We start from the raw sequence: 22,116 nt of genomic DNA, 5'->3' as shown, positions 1-22,116 counted from the left end.
CATACAATAAGAAAAAAAATACATTGACTGTGACAGGAAACAGATGTTCTGCGCATAGTAAATCAATATAATACATTGCGCTATATGTTAGCCATAAATACATTACGTACAAGGCAAAAATATCTAAACATGGATGACATGAAAGAGATATATATATTACTTGACCTGTAGTGGGCGCTGGAAGTCATCAAATCCTCTTTTTTTATCTACAGCTGCAGTTTACATAAAGAACATTTTTTATATTTGTTTGTAAATTCTAACAGATTTGGAACATAATCGAACATTACCCTTTTTTCAGAGTAAAGAACATTATCTTGTATATTTCTAACCTGGACTTCATAATACAAACCACTAGGTGGCACGCCGGTGACAATATAGAGTGATGTTACGTAGAATAGCGCCTACCGTTGGAATCGACGCAGGTTGCGGTTTAAACCCATAACAGTTCGTTTATCTCCATAGGAACCAGAGGGGAATCGGGGAACGAATGCGTTGCTGGTTGCCAACCGGGCCCTCTCGTTGAGGCTACAGTTTGCTCCTACAAATCTGTTCTAGGTGCTGTAGCTCTGTGTCTGCCTTCCTATCGGATGTACTGTGTAATTATCAACCCCACGCAGCTCCTTCACTCAGCGGCTGCTCGTTCACGGAAACTGCAGTCGTACGTCGTCCGGGGCGTCTTTTTGTAGTTTGAAGGGCATGTCAGCAGGCTGCAGTTTCAGCCTATGTATGTCCTCGATTAGACACGCGGCTTTGGGAGATGTAGCCTGTCTGGTGATAAACCTGTGGTCAGCATCGCTCTAAGCCCACCTACCTGCCTGCGCCTCCTCTCCGCCAATCCACCGACTGAGGAAGGAAAGAAGGAAGAAAAGGAGGGGAGAGAAGAGATGCCGATGGTGATTCTGAGGTGGCAGCATAGGAAAGTTCACTGTGTTTCTCTGTAACAGGGAGTGAGTCTTATACATTTTCCACCCAGACCTCGGACTGAACGACCCGTACCTGCACACAGGGTGTACCCAGCAGAACTGCCACGGACCTTCTCACAGAAGAACCCAAACAGGTAAAAGGTGTTCAGTAATTGACTAATGAGCATAAAAATATTTCCTTTCACAGAATCTTGGTGCTTCCAGCAGCCATTACTTCATTCTGTGTATTGTATTTTGGTTGCTTGTGTCAGAATGTTTCTTGTTTATAAGTCATGTTGAAGAAGAGAAAAGCTGCTCACCTTTCTCCCACCTGCTGATGAATCACTTTTATATTTTTATCCCTTATCTTAAATGCATGCGCACAGTTGTAAATTCTGGCACCCACATGTCTAAGATCATGTTTCAATGCAAAACACTGTCACAGTTAAAACGACCTTCATGCTCTTTTCTGGCTATAAAAGCTGTCCTTGATGTCTGAGTGTTTATTAGGCCAAATTACCTCATGCTCCATTCTAGATGAGGCAGCGCTGCTTTCTCTCCCAGTATCTGAACACTGTTTCTGGGCATAAATGTACTGCATACAACATTATTGTATGTGTTCCAGTGTTTTCCATGTTTTCCATGTACAGCTGCATACTGAATTGTCACAAAAATCATTGCAAGTCGTCAAATATTCAGTGAGAGGGCGAGACAGATATAAGCACTAAGCCATGCGTGTAGTTTGTAGATTAAATGAAAATTGTAGTTGCAAGCAGAATCACCTGTGGCAATGCTAGAGTTTAAATCAGTGCATGCAATTCTAATGCAGCCATCATTGCTCAAGTTTTGGTATTTGTTGGAAGAACAGTCAGTGAGCCGTGAAGCTGCTGTTCCAGGAAGGGTCTGTGACCAATGAACCGACCTCTCAGTAAGAGAGCTAGACATTTGCATGCAGGGGGTTGTGTTTAATTAGTTTGTCTTTGAATTTTCTTTTTGAGAACAAGATTAATTGACAGTGCAAAGTGATTTGCATCATACATGTATGATATTTTTAGAGAAAACGCAAGCATAAAGTTTCCATTGGGTTGCTTTGCACCATTTTTAATTGATGGATCACAGTTTGAATTTCAAATGAAAGAAGTCATTCAAATAGCAAAAACATCAATCCCGACCGTACTATCAGACTCAAAGTCACAGTGCAACAGTTTTGGGGGCTTACAGACATCATCAGTTAAAGTTGACAATAACTTGGGCTTCCTGCCTTGCATCTCCACAGCTGATTGAAAAAAAGAGAAGAAAAGGGGGGATATCAGTATAACTGGCATTGCCGTTGCAATATGTTTATGTAATATTGTAAGCCCTTAGTGTAAAGCATAAATTAGTTGTTAATATCCTTGTTACACTTTTGTCCATAAGCCTTCCATTTTAGTGGTGCAGTAAGGCAAAGAGTCTTTGGAAATGCTCCTTCATGCTACAGCATAAACAATTTTATCACCTTCTGTAGATTTGCTGGGCATTGCAAGAAAATTGTGCGAGCACTGCTGTCATGTAACATATGTTTACACCAGCTGCAACTTGGTTACTGCAGCAGCGACCCAGTCATAGCATTAAGTAATGCTGTGTGCAGCGATTTAAGATTAACTCACAAAACAAATTACATTTAATTTCAATGATGTCAGTTGACCCTTAAATATCAAGAAGAACTTGAGAATGTGATATTTGTGTAAAGGTAACACATAATTTCTGATTACGATGTCAGAAATGATGAGCATGCACACTATTCAGTACAGGTATGCATGAGTGGTGTAAGAGGACTTCCACAATGTTCTCCTTAGTTCCCTCATATTTAGATCCACATGACCCCTGGTTTTCAATAGACAAATGACAAGACAGGATACATGGTGACAGCAGCTATAGGTTGTAGAGATTAATCTAGTCACAAATCCCTTACTGCAACAAACTCCATGCTGTTTGATGTTTGATGCATTTATGTCTGATCTTTCAGTGTTTGACCTGCACATCACTGATCTGAGTCGATCAAGGGAAAACCTTCAGATTCCAATCGATGGCTGAATGATTGCTGTATCTCTCTTGTTAAAAATTGAAAGGAGAATCATTTTGACTTGATCAAAGAAACGGCGCCCCCTAGAAAGATGGGGGTGTAATGCACATTGGCTTTAGGACCTGGAAGGAGCCATTTACAGCTGTGGCAGCAGCAGCTGGTTTCATCGCTGTCTGGGTTATCATTAGTATCCTTGTCACAGGGCATACGACTCTGGAGGCATTCATCACCAGCACGCTGCATGGCTTTAATTTCAACACTAAACACCAAAGAGATCAGAATCTGTCGGGAATAAACACGATGCAGCCATGCAAAGCCAGCAATTTTAGATAAGAATAATCAGCGCAAGCACACAGCTGATTTGTTTTTTACCCTTAGTATCTAAAGCAAATTGGCTCCTCGCTATTTCTCTGACTCATCCATCTAAAGCTATCTTTGTTGTCAATTAATCCTGCCAGAGGAGCCAAGAAGGCCGGCTGGAGGCTGCTGTTTGGGTTGCACTGCCTGCATGCTTCCTGGCTCTCAGCTCTCGAGCCTGAAGGAAGGAGCATGTAAACACTGTGACAGGATTGTTATTATCCAATCACTTCATTCCTGCCTTGGTGAACGTGAGTGGGGGTGGAAGTGGTAATCGTTCCCAGAAAAGCTAATGTTTGGCTCATTCTCTTTTATTATTTAATGACGTTTGCTGTGACAGTGGATGTTTGGATTGTGGCTGGTTGACGTCACTGATGGTGGGGCGGTTGGCTGAAGGAAAACAATGCAGTGCATGTCACAGAACATGGATGCTCGTCTGGAGGGGATAAGTAAGCGAGGGAATGGGAGTCATTGTGATCAATGTTTTAGGTTTTCATCTCCTTGTGAGAAGAAACATTACAGGATGGTGATGATAAAGGTGGGTAAGATGGAACAATGGGCCTGTGCGAAAAAGTGGGGACAGAAAGGATGGGGAAAAATGGGACGATAAGAGAGCCAGAGAAGAAGGATTAGAGCCTGGATAAACAGTCAGCGCCAAAGGGAAGTGTGAGGAGATCAGTTGAGAGACATTCTACAAAAAGACAGTGGTGCCACTGAAGGGGACTGTCTTGGTTTGCTCTCCCTCCCGCTCCCTTACCTCGTTTTGCACCCACCCACATCCACGTGTGCCCACTTACCCTGCTCGCTCAAACGCACCCCCTCCACCCAACCCCTCACTCAATGCAGAGCATAGACCTCAGGAGTACACCATGTCCAGTCAGTTTCCAGGTTATCAAGGACTGGACAAGCAGCGTGTTTCTGAGTACATGTGAAATACTGAGGTGGTTCTCATCACAGCATGACAGTCGGGGGCCTCTGTCTGCTCAAGGTCGTGTGAATAATCAGACGAGAGCGCTGTTATTTCTGTGTCCCTGAGCAAGAAGCTTTCTCTCTCTCTCTCTCTCTCTCTTGCTCTCTCTCTCTCTTCCTCCATCTCTCTCTCTCCCTACTGACCTAAACTGTGCACACAATGCAAAGATGCAGTTCTAGCCATGTGGGGAATGGGATGTAGTAGCCATTTACATCACTTAGCTGCGGAAAGGTTCTCAGTCTCAACAAAATCTGACTCTGGCATTTTTGTTCCTGTCTTTATGATGAATGGCTCAGCCATCACTCACTGAAGGATTGGGGTCATCAGCTTTTTTATCCTCGCATGCATACGGGGGATTGTTCCTAACTACATGATATTTTGGTTGTTGAAAGGATTTAGCATCGTGTTCTTATGTATGGTACTTACATTGGATAGGTACCGTTTGCTACAGACAACACTTTTTGGTGTCAAAATAGTTACTGGGGGTGGAGGATTCAAGGCTGGAGTTGTTCAAAATTGAAGTTATGAATTCACATTTAGCTTCTCTCACACTAAATAATTGATGTCTGACCACAGAAATTGTTCTTAATAAATGAAGGCTTCCTAAATCATTTAACTGTGTGGACAGTTAAATAGCCAATTTGTCCAGAAAGAGTGCATTTTGTTGTTTTATAGCTGTTGATGATAAATCTGGTTGATTACAGAATCTTTCAATATCTCATTTACAAGAATAACGGAAAAAATTATTTTTTTATTTTTATAAACTTTTATTATTTGTGAGAATATTGTTGAAGTAGTCCTTGTCATTACTTCAATATATTAGACTGCAAATTGTAAAAGCACTTCTTATTCAGTACCGTTGCTTGGCATGTGAGGAAGCTGAGAAAAGCAAATAAGGGATTTATTTAGTCATTAACGACTGAATGGATTGTTACCCAAATCGTTTGGCCTAAATTACTGCCTTATTTTTTTCTTCCTCTTTGTCTTCCGTCTCATTCTGTCTGTCTATGCAGCTTCCTCTCTTTTTTTCATTGTAATCCATGCTGGTGATTTGCAACGTTTTGGACCATGCTGTTTTTTCGCTGCGAGTTTTAAGCAAATTTTCACCAGCTCTGTTGCTTGAAAACCATTGGCCTGCTGCTGCAGGAGTGGAGACAATAGTAAATTATGTTCAGGTTAGAACAATGAGATGTCTCTTCTCATGTCTTTCTTCTCTCTTGTTAGTTCTCACATTTATTCTTTTTCATTTGTTTGAAATCAATACACTCAGCTGTGTTCAGCTGTTTCCGATACCTTGAGGAGGCAGGTAATTGAACAGCGACAATAATTTGACACAGGAATGACTCTGTTGTAATTCTGGGACAATCGGACATCAAGACAGTCTTGCAGTCATCAACTGACTTGACCTGTTCATGGAACAAGGTTTACTTTAGTTCCTTTAACCTTTGAAAATATTATCTGTAAACTTAACTGTCAGATTGCCAGACATTTTTACATTGTCTTGCAAAATGTAATTTATTTAACATAACATCAAAATGTAATGTTTGTTCAGTTGTTGACTGTATTGTGTTTTCTTTATGATGTTGTAATTTTCTCTTTTTATTATGTAAAGTACCTTGAACCGCCTTGCTGCTGAAATGTTCTATGCAAATAAACTTGATTTGAATTTTAATGGTGAAAAGGAAAAGGGATCAATGGTTTTTAATATATTTTTTAGATACAATTTAGTATTAAATACCCTTGATTTAGCCATTTCTCACAGTCAATATTCATCAGGTATTAAGAATAATTACGACATCAGGTACGTCTCTTAAACCTTTGCAAATCTAGAGAACAACATTTCTGTAAAATTTTTTTTTGTAAAACAGCCTAGGCTTGATCAGATTTGATGAAAAACTTCAGTTTCCAAGTTTTATCAGAATATTGGTGCTTAATACACATGCACACCAGATTGGTTATGTTTTTGTCAAAAATAGAAAATATATATTCTCTACCTTTTAGGTTAGGCATTACTTTTAGTTTAACATAAAATCGCAATAAGATACATGAAAGTGTGGTTTCTTGAGTGTGAAAATATTTCTACAAGGTACTGTATATTGGTAAAAGGTAAACAAAATAGAAATCATGCAAGTTTAATATTTATCTTTTTGTTTCCCAGAAATGGACCAAGACAACTTGAGCCAAAGCCAGAGACAGGAAGAGGGGTCAAGAAGCAGAGCAGAGGCTTCAGCTCCAGCTCAAGCTTCAGCCTCAGATGGAGTCAACGATCCCACCGCCAGTCAGCCTCCGGTTCCCTCCAGGCCTCCGCGGCCCCAGAGAAGTCCCAGGATTGAGGGATCTGTAGATATTCCAGAACCCACAGTGGAAAACGTAACTGAGCCCAAAACTGAACCCGAAACCGAACCCGAAACCGAACCCGCTCCACAAACTAACGAGAATGAGACCACTCCTGACAGCAGTCTGGAAAGCCAGCCCAGTTCCTCTATCCAGACCGAAGAGCACAGCGAGCCGAGTGTCAAGGCGGGTCCTAAAGGTCCGGTCAGAGCTGCATCCGTGCCCCAACCATCTACTAGCAGATCTGTATCCTCTCACCTGAACCCGCATGCGCAGAGAGCCCTGTCCTTGGCGGGCACCGCTGACTCTCTGCCTCAGGTTCAGGAGGAGTTCAGGTTGGTTCCTCTGACTCTTTGTTTGTCCCGGCATTCGTGTCCCTGAATGTTTTATTTGGCCTCCCATTCACAGACAGCTGAGACAGTTACCTCAGTACACATACCAGTGATTTTTAGGCTGAGGCTTAGCTAGCTATGTTGTATAGCATTAGCATTTAGTAATAGCCTACTCTACATTTATTTTTACATTCTAGGCTAATTTATATGCTTTTTAAATAAAAAATATATCCTTTTCATAAATTAAAACAGTCTAAACTTACCGACTGCTCTCTATATCTGTTCAATTCTTTGTCAACACAAATAATAAATCAGCCAATCACATGGCGTTTTCTTGACACACTCTGAACCCTTTTGTACCAGCCCAGCTGAGTATTGTTGCTGACTGCATCAATTCTTTTTGGGCCACAATGTCCCCATCTACTCAGTTTCACTTAGTTTCTCTAACTGAAGTAAAAGGGTTGTTAGACATGATAGTAATAAAAAAAAAAAATACTTCTGCACTGATTGGACATTATAATGGTTCAGCTTTACCACATCATCCATCCTTTCACACGATTTAATGTGCTGAGAGGATTAAGGCTTAAAAGTAGCATTATGTTTGATAAATCTTCCAGCAAGGTTTTTAGATTGCTCATGTGCACAACAACTTTTCTTTTCCTCCTCATGGAGATAAATGTTGACTGGCGAAGAAATCTCTGCTTTTGCAGTGCCTTGCTGTCATCTGCTCACAGACCTTCTGGTTTCAACAGAAACATATGTACTTAAACAAACAAAGGTCATGTCAGGATATGAAATCTTCTCTTCAGACAGATTAAGATGTACTGAATCCTGTTGCCTGATGGTTCAAACTGACCACCCAGTAATTCAATGTACAAAAACTGATCAAAATTCAAACACTAGATTTAAAAAGAACACATTTAAATGTCTCCTGCTATGGCGTGAAAGTAAAGGAAGGGAAAACCAAGACACAATGAGATGATGGTGCAGAGGTTGCTGTCTCATTCGTCCTGTGCGCTGTGACTCAGGTCTGTAGGAAATGAGTGGCAGTGGGAGCTTACGTAACACCCTTTCCTGACAGGGTGCACATCATCACCTGGAATGTGGGCTCCGCCACGCCACCTGATGACATCACCACTCTGCTTGGACTGGACGTGGGAGACGGAAACACAGACATGTACATCATCGGGTGAGTGTGCAGTGGGGGACACGTTAGTGGGTTCCTCACTGGTCACTTTATGATGGCTTGTCCTGCATATTATGCTGAGGAAAAAGTATTTCCCTCCTACTTCAGATGTTTTTTATGTTTTAGATTATCAAACAAAATTCAATAGGAGACTAAGATAGCCTGAATAAATACAATGTGTAGTTTTCAAATGACTGTTTCTTTTTATTTAGAAAATAGCTCTCCAAGCAAACCTGGCTCTGTGTGGTAAAGTAGTGTCCTCCAAGACCTAATAACTGGTTGGCAGTGACAGCTGCTACACTGCTTTCGATTACAGGCATCACTTTTAGATCATGTGGACAAATGGTTCATGGAAAATGTGTTACTTTTTGAGACATTTCTGCCTATTTCTTGTTGTCAAAGAGGTTCAGTTTCAGTGATTTCTTGATTCTAATGGACAGCCAATTCAAACCAAACCAAAGAAATGTGATTAATCACTACTGTTATTTCTCGATTTTACAACAGTGGTGGTAATGTTTCCATGTGGGACCAGGCTGGTATTTAAAGTAACTCTTTCCCCCTTAAGTAATTAAATTATCATCTTAAAACTGCATATTGTATTTATTTAAATGTGTTGCTCTGAAACATTTCAGTGTGACAAAGCAGAGTGTAAGCAGTCTGCAAAGGGGGGAGATATTTTCTCAGAGCACTGTGGTCACAGTGTCGACGGTGCTGGTAATAAAGTGTCGGGTTGAGATTTAAATGTGTCCAACTGGAAATTCTCTGGGGTTTATTTTTTGTGTCATTTTCTTTCCAAGGCTGCAGGAGGTGAACTCCATGATTAACAAAAGGCTGAAAGATGTCCTCTTCACAGACCAGTGGAGCGAGGTCTGCATGGAGAGACTGAGCCCCTTTGGTTATGTGCTGGTCAGTAATGGTTTGTTTTTGTTGTAAATAATAATGCTCACTCTCAGAATAAAATGCTAAACGGCTCATCTTTGTGCATGCTCCTTTATCACTGGGGAGATCTCAGCTTCTTGCTTTTCAGGCTTATTTTGTTCCCTCAGCAACGGATGAGGTGATGATTTAAAACAGGCATCTATGTCAGTGGATCTACTATCCTCTGCTGTCAGCCAAGCTCTCACTGAGTGTTCCTCACTGTAACTTTGTAGCTCTATAATTTATGCCTCAAAGGGTCCATATACCAAGAAATTGTGGTAATACTCAGATTAGTACACTGCTTCCAAAAGAATCTACATAAGACATTTACAAAAAAAAAAACATTAAATTTTCTTGTTGTGTTTGCAGTTTTCATATCAAAGTACACATTGCAGCTGTGGAAGGTGTTGCACTGGCTGCTTCTGGAACAAAGCGTGGCACAGTTGCTGTGTTGAGCCAGAGTGTGTGTGAATGAGCTGTCAAGCAAAAAAGTGTTGGACAAATGTCTCCCAGGGTGCCGTTTTATTTTTGGATCATGTTGTCAGTGTGGATGGTCCTCTGACAGTGAAAATGATGCTGTCCCATAGCTATTACATGGCTTACTATGTAAGCCATGTAATAGCTTACATGGCTATGAACCTCTTCAAATTCATCTCTGTGTGTCTGTTTCTGGTGGGGGGGGGGGTGCGCGCGTTGTGAGGATCGAACAGGGGGAAGTGCATCTCGCATTTTTTCAGACGGGGTGCCGGCTTGCTGCGGGCCGGTTAATATAATAAATCAAGATCATCCCAGGGGCCGTAGAAAATCTTCTCGCGGGCCGGATGTGGCCCGCGGGCCTTGACTCTGACATATGTGGTTTACACTATCTAACAGTTGCATGGCACAATCCAGTAAGTTTGGGAAATCAAGTTGTTTCACAATAAACATAATTTACTAAATTTTAATGAAGAGTATTTATTGCTCTAAATAATGAAGTGTGGAGGAGGATTGTGATGTTTCTGTTGTCATCTGTGATGGAGACCGGGATGAAGAAATTAACAAGTTTCCCTGCTGACGTCGCTATTTGTTACTCACAGTTCATTTCCTTTGGCATGGACATTGTTGCATAAAGTCAAATGTACACATCTGGCTCAGTCACTTGTCTTTGGGTCTAAATAAACAAGTGGGACAAGTGGAACAGATATTGATTAGAGATTCTTTTCTCTAATCATAGACAGGCAGCATTATGTTGGATGGCTGTATAGTTGCGCTGAACCTCTTACGCAACAAAGTTGTTCAAATAAGCTGTTAGTATGCAGGAAAAGAGAGGCTGGTCACGTGGGGATGTTTGCCTGTGAGGGATTTCAGTCCGGGTGTGATTGTGCTTCTTCAGACTGTGGTTGGGGGTTGGGATCTGTGAACGACGTGACAGACGGTGAGGGATGGGGGAACATGTGTACATATCTGGGAACAGGTTTGACATATCATGCAAATTTTTGTTCCCGTATTTGACATTTTGGTGTGTTTAACGCTGCAACAATACCTCCAGTGTTGTTTAATGTCAGAGGAACACAAATGTCATGATATGCATATTGTACTGCAACACAACACGAGACTGGAAGTTGGAGGATAAAGCGTGCTAATGTCACCTTTCTTCCTATGTTTGGATGAACTAGATGCTGTTACATCCTCTATGTAGACTGCATTGTGTTCAGGAGCTGCACAGCAAGGCCGCAGGCACTTTGACGAAGGGTCATGATGTTTTGCATTTGTACAGTTGGGCTTTTGTACGACTCATGCAAAGTTGCTCATCATATCTCACCTGCCTTTTTATGCTCCTAGCCTTACCCAGCTTTACATTTCTGTCCCTCAGGTAACATCCCAGCGAATGCAGGGCCTGATACTGCTGGTCTTTGCAAAATACTACCATCTGCCTTTCCTCCGTGGAGTCCAGACAGAGACCACCCGCACAGGAATGGGGGGTTATTGGGTAAGATGGCTGCAAAGGGTTAGAGAAAGCGCACCCACTGAGGCTGAAGACATTTATTCCAATTATTGATGCATTGATATAGACATAAGCAGGGAAGAGTTTGTGCTATCACTTTTTATAATTTGTTAGTCAAATGTTGTGTCGTTTAGTTATGATGCTAAACTGATACATGTTATAATCTAACAAACAGGCTCTCTCAATGCATGGAAAGTCAGTTAGAATCAACAGTGTCAGTAAGTCTCATCAGTCCTGAATCCTGATCTCAAAATCCAATACGACTGATGCGTACATACAAAAACCATTGTTTTAGCTTCTAAAATAACATTTCTTTTTGAGTATGTTTCATTAAGACACATACACACATTCAATACATTGCAACATTTGTCAGTGAACCTGCTTCTTTAATGCCTAAATAAATAAAATCCCAAAAGAACATTTTTATTGTCTTATATTGCTACCAAACAGCAGAATATTTTCCATCTTGCCACTGGAATCTAGCTAAGATGGGTTTGATGTGATTTCCAGCCATTTCTGGTTAACTGTTTTCTGCTTCAGCTCATTCTGGGAGTTCTTTAATTATTCTCCACAGTCCCTCTCTTTTGACTCATTTCAGATCAATGTACAAAATATCTTCAGTGTACCACTAAAATCAACCCAAGTATCAGCAGGGGTTCTTGTACCACAGCTTAAGAACCATTGAATTTCATTATTGTGAACCTTTAGATAAATTTTTGCCGTGTTTGCCAAGATATGCAGATTTTCTTCTGGAGCATTGTTTTAATGAGTCACAGATAGCAGAGAATCCACTGACTCATTTCTCCCCCCCGGGGTGCACTTGACTCTCTTCATCAAATATTGATGCTGTCTGCTCTTTAATGAGGGCACTTTCTGTTTCACTGTGAAGCATACCTGTACAGTCGACACACACTGTGCTACTTACTGTTTGAGGAGGTTTATTATAATTACTGATGATAATCATTCATATATTCAGTAATTATTACATTTTTATCCAAGAACATATAAAACCGATAACTGCTAATACTTTTTCTTTTGTATGTTGCTCTTAGACCTTTAAGAAACCCTCAGTAAAAAGCTTTTGCTATGCCCAATCTGCAGGGGAATAAAGGCGGCATTAGCGCCCGAATGACCGTGTTTGGCCACAGCATCTGCTTCCTCAATTGCCACCTGCCTGCTCACATGGAAAACCAGGAAGAGCGTATGGAGGACTTCGAGAGCATCTTGCAGCAGCAGCAGTTTGATAGCCAGGCAACCACTGGTGTTCTGGATCATGAGTAAGTCTCTGCACATACAACTACAGGTTCACACATCTATTAGTTATGATTCATATTGGTTTTTGTGAGCTTTGGAAATATCAGATGAAAGCACAGGAATATTTAAATACAGAGTGAATAACAGCAGACTTGTGTTTGTGTTTATTAAATGATATCTACTGTTGAAACAGGTGAAAGTGACATAGTGAAATATTTATATTTTTTCATTTCAAACAAGACAACAAAGGGATGAATGTTGAAGCTCAAACAACACTAGGATGTTCTATAGAGAAGATCTATGGTAACAATAATTAATTTTTTATCATTTCATTTACTGAGAAAAAATATAGAAAAGAAAGGCATTTAGTATAATAATATTCTCGGTTTCCAGACTATTCCTTCATTTGTTATCAAAATGATAAAATCTTAATTTATATAAAGAAAAGCAAAACAGATGTGTTTTACTTTGACTGATATAGCCAGACTGTACACTATATTTACTGAGTCACTTTAGAGTTTAATTTATGTTGTTTTATTTTTTTATTTATTTTTTTGCATTAAATATTCTAATTTTCTGAGAAGATGCATTTTGGATTTATTAAAATGAACAGAAATCCATGCCTTAGACAGATGTTACTTTGTTTTATATTGCTATATAAAAATATTTCATATTTTGGATTAAATGACCAAAATAAACAATCTTATTGTGAATTACTGAGATGCAATTCTGTGTGTCTGCTGTCAACATCCATAACCACAAATCCTTTATAATGCTTCAGTTTTTAAAATGATGCATTCTCATCCAATCTTTTCTTTACTTTCAGTCTTGTGTTCTGGTTTGGGGATCTTAATTTCCGCATTGAAAGTCTGGATATCCAAGTTGTGAAATCAGCGATCGAGAACAACAGATACACCATCTTGTGGGAGAAGGATCAGGTAAAAGAAGAGGGGTTTGTGTTGTGTGTTTTACTAGAGGACTGTAAAACTATTCAACTACTGCTCATTAAAAGTACTTAATAGTACATGTGGTTTCTGTTTGCTTTCATTTGCATTTTTAGAAAAAAAAAAAATCTATATAAACCCAAAACTTATGTCAATTTTCATTATGACTTAATTAAATTAAATTAAAATGAAGCATGATCTCATAATGCTTTATTTATTTTCAATTTCTTCATTCTGCCACTAGAGGGAAATAGAGACACCCACAATTCTGTAAGCAGTTATTAATGTGAGAAGGCGTGCCGTTTATTTATTGTAGTTTTCTGCAGCTAAACATGACCAAAGACAGTGAGCCAGTGTTGGAGGGATTCCAGGAGGGGCCGCTGAGATTTCCTCCCACCTACAAGTTTGACGTTGGAACGAACACATACGATACAAGGTTGGTGAGGCCAGGGGGATATTTCAGATTCTAGGCCACTGATCAGAGAGCAGAGCTGAGCAAAGAAACGGTTATTACACTCTGATGTCTGAAAGATCCTCACTACCCTGAAGGGGTTGTGAAAATGCATTTTCTTTTTCTCCTACATTCTATGTTTTAAAAATCAGTTTCTCAGTCTTGTTCAATCTTTGTCTTAAAATCATTCCAGTGGGAAGAAGCGCACACCAGCTTGGACTGACCGCATCTTGTGGCGCCTGAGGGCCACGGCTCCAGCTGCTCAGAAAGTGGGGAGGTGTGGTTCAGTGTCAGGGTTGACCAGCGGGATCAGAGTGACGCAGCACTGCTACCGAAGCCACATGGAGTACTTAGTCAGCGACCACAAGCCGGTGTCGTCCATCTTTACCCTGGAGGTGAGACACAGTGGAAGACATTATAAAGATGCTGTTACCATTAGGATAGTTGAAATACCAGTTCTAACAAGTTCATTTAAAGAAGGTTATCTGGACACAAACTTTTTAACCAGTAAATGAACAGTCTTCACTCAGATCAATGCGTATGTGCGTCTTTTTACCTATAATATGAATATTGAGGGTTTATATTCAGACTACTTCCTGCATAATTGGTAACCAAGATTTAAAGGACCTTTCATACAAAAATATAGCAGCCAGGACTTGTGACCTAAGGGTAGCTAAAGTATACAAATGTTGCTAATTAGTCATGAGAACACTGAAAACCCAACAGCTTTAGCATCTTTTGTCCTCCCTTTATGTATTTACAATTAGAGTCATGGGCAAAAGTTCAGATTGACAGAAATATTTTTTGCAGACTTTATTGCTTTGCATTTTGTGGTTGTTTTCATTGAGTCTAAGGTGCATTTATTTCCATTATTAAATCTGTTTTCAGCTGATTAGAATGACCCATTAGCTTCCCTTGGCTCCAGAGAAAAGATCAAGAGGACAGGGCAGCAATCACTCGTTTAATGTATTTGAATTTAAAAAGTAGGGATGTTTCTTTTAAAAGAGGGGTGCAATTAAAATAGTTCTTCTTTTCTAAACTGTGGTTACCTCCAAGGAAACGCATGCTGTCATCTTCTGTTTGTGTTTAAACATCTCAAGTTCATCAAGAAATTTGAGTAGAGCAGTTCGTCTGTTGCTTAGAAATCCTCAAGATGTCCAAGAAAGTCTTACAAGTGCAGGGATTGTCTGCTGTAGAGGGTTCAACTGGGTTTCCACCGAGGCAGAAGTTGTTCAGGAACAGCAGCGGACAGGTGTGAGTGTGCATTTGGACACTGGTATCAAGAAGGGCACCAAAGAAGCCAATTCTCTCATAGATGGCACTGGGAACTTATAGTTGAACATTTTGATTATGATTTTTACTTCTGTTAAACAATGTCTTAACATAATGTCTTACATGCCTTAACTGCTTGGTTTCTTCCCATTGTGATACGGAAGGGGAGACAAAACAACTCAAGGAGCAAGGCAATAATTTCTGGGACCATGGCCAAAATCTTCTATATGGTTTATAGAAGATATAAAATTACTGTGGTTTATACTTAAATAGTTAAAAAACAATACTGAACTGACAAATTTCAAGCCCTGAAAAAGCAGGTGTGGGTCACCATAAGTTAGGATTTCGCTAGAAGTTTATTTACAAGTTCAAGATAGCCAATTACAGACATTTTGAAAATTAAAGATCAGCACACATGATGCTTGGACGTATTACTAAATACAAGCCTTTAACTTGTTTAAATTGTTTAGTATTGAATGTCTTTGTACCATAAAAACATCCCAGGAGAAGTTATTGAGGAAAAAAAAAAAATGTGTCACTGTCCTAATTTGTGTCAGCTGCTGGAGTATTTCTGTCTCTCACAAAAATTAAGACATATAATTTTAGCAGTCAATTTTTGATATTTTTTCCCCTTTATTTTAATCTGTGGAGCCCATCTCAAATCCCCATACAGTATTTCGTGACCCACATTGGGGTCCAAAGCCACAACTTTTAAATATCAAGAGACTTATGCTCAATCTTTTCAGTTTCCATTCAGGGTGGATATTCCTCTGGTCACTCTCACTGTGGAAGATGAGTGGAAGAGTGCAGAAGATGCAAAGGTGATATTCAAACTGATGCCCAACTACCATCGAAGTGGTTGGGACTGGATTGGACTGTACAAGGTAACTTGTCCTACTGCTACTTCCCCGTTAGAGTCATTGTCAGCAAACGCACCTGCAGACGTAATTTCAAGTGAAATAATTACATGTTGTTATCTTGTTGTTGCACCAACAGGTGGGTTTCAAGCACCATAAAGATTACGTGGGATACATGTGGGCTAAGCATGAGGAGGAAAGTTATTACACCCAGGAACATCAGGTAATCAATAGACACGTTGGATTCTCCTCTTGGAGAATATTTCTGTCGCATTCGATAAATATTTGAAAATCTTTTCTCCAGATAAACTTTCCAGATGAGGAATTACCCAAATTCTCAGGGGATTTTATCTTGGGTTACTATAGCAACAGCATGAACACCATTGTGGGTGTAACAGAGCCATTTCAGGTAATCATAACACATTTCTTTTATCTTGGGGCGAATAAAAAGCTTTTTGTCTTCATCTTCACAGTTTACTGGCATTTTGCAACTTTTTCAACACTTTTCCATCAATCCTCAGATCCTGCTGCCCACTGTGGACGATTCAGGCAGCTCTTCAGACAGCTCTGACTACAGCTCAGAAAATGACAGCACTGTTGTTGTGAAGTTGTTGTCCCGGAGTCCAAGTATGCAGCGCAGCAGCTTCAGCGACGGCCAGAATCTCGACCGCAAGCAAAGCACAAGCCAGAGTTTCGACCGCAAGCAAAGCACAAGCCAGAGTCTCGACCGCAAGCAAAGCACAAGCCAGAGTCTCGACCGCAAGCAAAGCTCAAGCCAGAGCCTCGACCGCAAGCAAAGCACAAGCCAGAGTCTCAACCGCAAGCAAAGCACAAGCCAGAGTCTCGACCGCAAGGAAAGCCGCAGCCGCAGCCATAGTGGCAGTCGTTCCGGGAATGTCGCTGGCAGCCGCCCTGACAGCCCCTCTGGCAGACGCCCCAGCACCCACCCCAGCACCTGCCCTCGCAGCCCTACAGAGCCCAGTCTCACTGATGGCACCGCTGCACAGAGCGAGCAAACGGGACAGCCAGCAGAGGGCAGCCACAGTCATCCTTCTGGTCACGGGGCAACAGACAAAAACAAGGAGTGTTCAGGAATGTGATGCAACAAAAAGCCTGGCTGTTTTTACAGGTTATATAACCAACTGTTGTGTCTTTATTTCATACAGTCAAAACTCTGTATGTTTTCTGTGAGGAAAATATACAGTTTATAATGCCATCCTTTTCAGAAATAGTCATCTGGTTGGTTAAAATGTTTCTACTTGCCGTTGAGTTGTGCGCTTGGCATTTTTTTTTTTTTATATATATCTTTTACTCTGTCTGGTGTTTTCTCTACCTTTGTCCGTTCTCAGGTGTGGACAGTACAGGGAGCTGATAACTCGCATTTAGATTTTCTCACAGATTCACAGTTATAAAGTGACACACACTCCATCATCACCTTTCACAACAATAGTTGATCTGCTGAGTCGTTGAGTCACAATAGTTCAAATCAGCAACAGAAATGGATAAAAAGTAATTTAATTATTATGTAATAATTTGACCTTAAGTCCTGAAGCAAATCTAGCTTGTTAGCAGTGCGTTATAAAAGTATTTGTATTTCCTGAACTTTTACACATTTTATCACATTACAACAGCAAACTGCCATTTATTCAAGGCAGTTTGCTATGTTATTTATTTGATATGTTATTTTTTTACAAATACTGTTTTCTATTACCATTCCTCAATGCTTTATTTTTCACAAACCACTTTTCCATGTAATTACACCTGCAACAGTAGTAGTGGAAAAATTTAGTTTAGAGTTTCTGTTGATAGCTGGGGATATTGTCCAAATATGAATCGTATATCACACCTAGTTATGAAATGATTTCTGAGTCGGGTTTAAGCTTGTAATTCCTGCTTCTGGCTGGTTTCATAAACTATACGTCGTCGCTGCATCACTCCATTGACCTGCGAACCTGGCTTGTCCCTATGCAAGTCAGTTAATACAAGTCTGTGACTGCCTCACTTGCCTCATCACATCTGTCTTTTAACAAAACTTGGAGGCTTAGGCGACGCCTTAATCTTAATTCAGCGTGGATTGAAATGCTGGAAGGTGAGCCTGGCCCCAGTCTCACGTTTTTTTCGAGAACAAAAAACTTGAACTTTTGGGTTGATTTGACCAGAGCACCATCTTTCACATGTTTTATGTGTCCCAGACATTAATTTTGGCAAACTACTTATGTCTTTAGGCTTCTTTAAATGATGTCTTCATTTATTTTCTTACTGCTTTTTGACTTGGTCCAGATCTGTGGAGTCCACTTCTAATAGTTTTTCTGTCAACAGATTTGCCCATCTGAACGGTGGATCTCTGCAGCTCGTCCACAGTTACCATAGGCCTCTCGACTGCTTCTCTGATTAATGTCCTCCATATCAGATCTGTTACTCGGTGGATGGCTTCAACTTGGTTGAAGTACAGTTTTGCTATTCTTTGTTGAACATGTTTTAAACAGTACTTTTTGAAATGACCAAAACGTCACCATAACCTTAACTCTGACCTGTCTATGATGTTCAGGTCTTCATGATGTTCCATCAACTTTCTCTAGTGAACCTCTGAGGCTATAATTTCCCTCCCAGCTTGTCTTTGTGTATCATGAAAGGTCCCAATAAAATACCTTAAATTTGCGTTTAAAACTAAATGTGAAATAGTTAAAGGGATATTAACACTGTAATCTCATTGCCAGCGTACATCACCCACAGTACTAGTGTCTGAAAGCTGCTAAAGCTGCATGACTTGGCTTGCTAAAATGGAAAAATGTTCAACACAGACGGTTGAGATGGTTTCTCTGAGTCCTGAGCTGTATTGCTTTCTGCAGCAAGAACAGCACATCACATCCCTGTGGACTCTGTGCAATACTCTGAAGATTCACAGAGTCTTAACAGTTTTCTACAATCCTCAACACGCATTAAAGCACTTTTGAAACTCGTTACCCCTTTGATTAAAACTCAACTCTGTCCGGCCTCAGCACAAATGTGTCTCAACTCTGTGTTTGCATTCTCTGAGCACGTTGTCACACTTTTGAAATCACAATTCACTTAGTTATCCAACATGTTAAAAGGTCAGCGTGTCATACTATTAACTGGGGCCACTTATATTTGCATGTAAAGACATACACAATTTCTATCACACTTGCCTTGTGGTCCATACTTTGACCCATCAGTCATAAAATATGCAGGGAGCACTTCAAATTATTTTTTTCAGAAGAGATGCATTCTTCTGAATGGATGCATTAAAATCAGAGAAAGCGGATTGGAGGCAGTGATTCAGGAAGCTCTCAGTCGCACAACACATTCTAGTCTAAAGAGTAAGAGCGCGAGTGCCCTTAAATTGATGGCTGTACAGTCAATAGCAGGATGCTGCGGGTGTGGACGGAGGTGTTGGGTGTCACAGCGCAGCTGTCCCACCAGAACTGATTGAGTAACCACTGACCAGGCCTGAACTACAGAGGTGATAACTGCAGCAATACCTGAGCTGATCCAGTGCAACGCATTTATGCACACACACACACACACACACTCCTGAACTTCATAGGATTTATTTTAAAAGCTTTTTAAGAGAACAAAATTTCATTGTTTTAATTGGATTTTAAGACTATGTTAAAATAAGAAATATTTAAATCATGTTTTTGCTCAAACTCTGAAGTTCAATCTGGAATAATTTTATGAAAGTGGGCAGGAAATTTGCTGGATTGACCTGCTGGAGAGATTCTTATGTACCTTTAAGTCCCATCAAGCAAAGATGCTTAACTGTAGATTTACATGACAGTGGGAATACAGTAGAGTAAATAAACTTTCCTTACTGAATGTTTTAATTTTAGAAAATATGAAAACATTTTTTATATATATATAGAGTTAAAGCTTTTTTCTTTCTTGCTCAGATCTTTCCCTCTTTGATCGTATTAATAAGATGATGACAACCGTAGTCTCAGTCGTGGTGTTTTATAGTTTCTGTGTGATCTCTGATGCACCGTTTTAGACGTGTAACTTTGGTGCTGTTAGAGTAGGTCTGTGCTGTGGCCGTAATTTGTGTGTGTATGTCTGTAGTTAGTTGTTTGTGTATGTGTTTTTCTGAAAGTGTGCGAGTGTGTGCGTTGGATGACAGATGTGTGGGCGTGTGTGTGTGTGTGTGTATGAGTTACAGGGGCCGTGAATGGGACTGGGGCTATACTTGCATGGTTTGCCTTTTGGACATACCGTACATTCCGGTACTGTTGTTTTTGTGCCGTAAAGTGCTGTTTTTGACTCTTCTTTGTCATATCTGTGACTGTGAAAATTCTTAGAAAAACGTGGTAAAGACAGTATGAATTTTTGACATCGATATTAAATGTTAGTGCAAAAAAAAATATGGGTAGTTGAACTCAGATAAATTTGAGATTAAATTAATCTTTCCATGTATTTTCCTGATTTTTGAAAGGGATTAAAAGAGCAACCTACTGGACGTTTCTTTGACATGAAAATCAATTGTCCAGGTTTAGATAATTTAGATGCATTCAGTATTGCATTCATGAATGGTGACTATTGTGAAATCTTTGCTGAATGTTCCTGTTTTGTAATTGTGTAGGTTAAAGATAGAAAATATGAGGTATGTTGAGAAATATCATACATATATATAAATATATATATATATATACACATAAGAGACAATCTATACCATAAAGATTATTTTACTTAAATTATGTATTTATTTTCTTATTTAACTTAAATTCTGCTGGCCAGTTACAGAGCTTTATTTCAGGGCAAGTGTCCAAATTATATCAGAGATAATTTATTTTATTTTTACTATAGAGATGATTTCTTTCCATTTTAGAAAATTAAAACTTTTCTGTCATAAGTGTAGATGGTTTCGTCTACGTGTGTTTAAATAATTGATTGAATGACAACAAAATTCTTAAAAACTGGATTGCTGATCTATGAAAATGTTTAAATTCTGCGGTCATAGCATTTCTGAGGTTGTTTATGAATTTGTTGATTTGTTTTCCAATTACAAATCTAGTAACACGATCCAAAGGAATAAATTACGATCTTTTGAATTATGCTTTTTGTCTTTATTGCTTCTTGACACATCTCCACTAATGTTACACAATATTCATGCCCCTTGAACTTTTTATTTATTCATTTATTTACAATTTTATATGTTATTGTTGAAACCAGGCAAGCATAAAAGAAAACTCAAAGGAGATTCCTCTTTCTGTAAGACCTTGAATATTAATGAATACTGACAATGTGTCAAATCTGACTGAGTTTGGGCTGTTTTTGCACTAAAGGATAGAAAAATCCTTTAGTTTTCCTGAAGTATCAAAGTCATACTTTTACACATAATGCTACTGTTTCAAATTTCTGTTTCCAAACTGAATTGGAAAACCATGTCATTTTGTTTTATCACTTTGTAATTTATGGGATACTTTGAGCTGATGTATCAAAAAACTCCACTAAAATGTATCAAAGTTTGTGGTACTGAAACAAAAAGTGAAAAGGTCAGTTTTTGTATTTGTGAGTTAATGGTGTTTCAGTTTTTATTACCGATAATATTTCTATTAAAAATATTTCTAATTTTTATGTATTAAACATGAGGGTCAAAATAAAAAGTTATACGCTGAGTCATATACAGATGCTGTTTAACTCTGCGTAGTTTCCACGTTTCTTTGAAAAGATTTGAATTAGAAACAGGTTTAAGTCTCCGTTTGTGAATAAAAGTCAGTAAAGCAACATATCGCTATCAAAAGGTTAAAGAATCATACTTATCAGAATTTTAGCTGAAATTAGAGGAGGCATTAACTCTGTTATTAATCGGATATTTCACTCTGACAGGTCATTCTGTTACTGACCTGCTATTTCGACCATCTAAGTAAATATGCAAGAATAAACACAATTAGATCCTGCTGAGGGCAACATCCAGGGCATCTTGCATCATGCTTTTCCACCCTTTGTAACAAGTGTCCGCAGTGCCTATTCATGCTGACTCTTCCTTTCTGATGCAACACTGCTCAGGGATTGACCTGCATGGTCTGGTGACACAAATAAAAACCATAAAACAGAGCAATAATCAGAGGGTGAGCTGAGTCAAATGATAAAGGCTGGCAGTTAAAAACAAGGTTGTCATGTTAAGCTTTTCCTCAACAAAACAGATTCAGTTTTATCTCCTTTAGTTTTTAGAACAAAGACAGTGTTTATTATCACTGTCCATGATCTGAATAAATTTTAATCTTAACTCATTGGTAAAGAAAAATAAAAAACATTTAATTGTTTTTTTTTTTATATAT

General features: G+C 39.4%; 1 protein-coding gene across 6 annotated transcripts; it reads left to right on the top strand.

Moving 5' to 3' along the window:
- The first annotated feature begins 414 nt into the window (after nucleotides 1-414).
- Nucleotides 415-20,886, top strand: inpp5jb (inositol polyphosphate-5-phosphatase Jb). 6 transcript variants are annotated; one of them, XM_044111907.1, is made up of 15 exons: nucleotides 415-904; nucleotides 974-1,057; nucleotides 6,450-6,960; nucleotides 8,039-8,146; nucleotides 8,941-9,049; nucleotides 10,914-11,030; nucleotides 12,147-12,322; nucleotides 13,126-13,237; nucleotides 13,570-13,679; nucleotides 13,888-14,089; nucleotides 15,713-15,850; nucleotides 15,963-16,046; nucleotides 16,128-16,232; nucleotides 16,345-16,952; nucleotides 18,143-20,886. In XM_044111907.1, the coding sequence occupies exons 3-14, from the start codon at nucleotides 6,452-6,454 to the stop codon at nucleotides 16,921-16,923; spliced, it is 2,349 nt and encodes a 782-aa protein (XP_043967842.1). In that variant the 5' UTR covers nucleotides 415-904; nucleotides 974-1,057; nucleotides 6,450-6,451; the 3' UTR covers nucleotides 16,924-16,952; nucleotides 18,143-20,886. The 6 variants fall into 6 exon arrangements, 5 of the variants coding, with proteins under 5 accessions (XP_043967842.1, XP_043967841.1, XP_043967840.1 ...); XR_006370219.1 differs by having other exon boundaries at nucleotides 415-1,057; nucleotides 16,345-18,269; nucleotides 18,372-20,886; XM_044111906.1 differs by having other exon boundaries at nucleotides 415-893; nucleotides 16,345-20,886.
- Nucleotides 20,887-22,116: the final 1,230 nt, after the last annotated feature.

Source organism: Gambusia affinis, linkage group LG03 (genome assembly GCF_019740435.1).
Source record: "Gambusia affinis linkage group LG03, SWU_Gaff_1.0, whole genome shotgun sequence".
Classification (NCBI taxonomy): Eukaryota; Metazoa; Chordata; class Actinopteri; order Cyprinodontiformes; family Poeciliidae; genus Gambusia; species Gambusia affinis.
The sequence above is the reverse complement of the archived record's forward strand: the minus strand, read 5'-3'. Positions and strand labels throughout refer to the sequence as shown.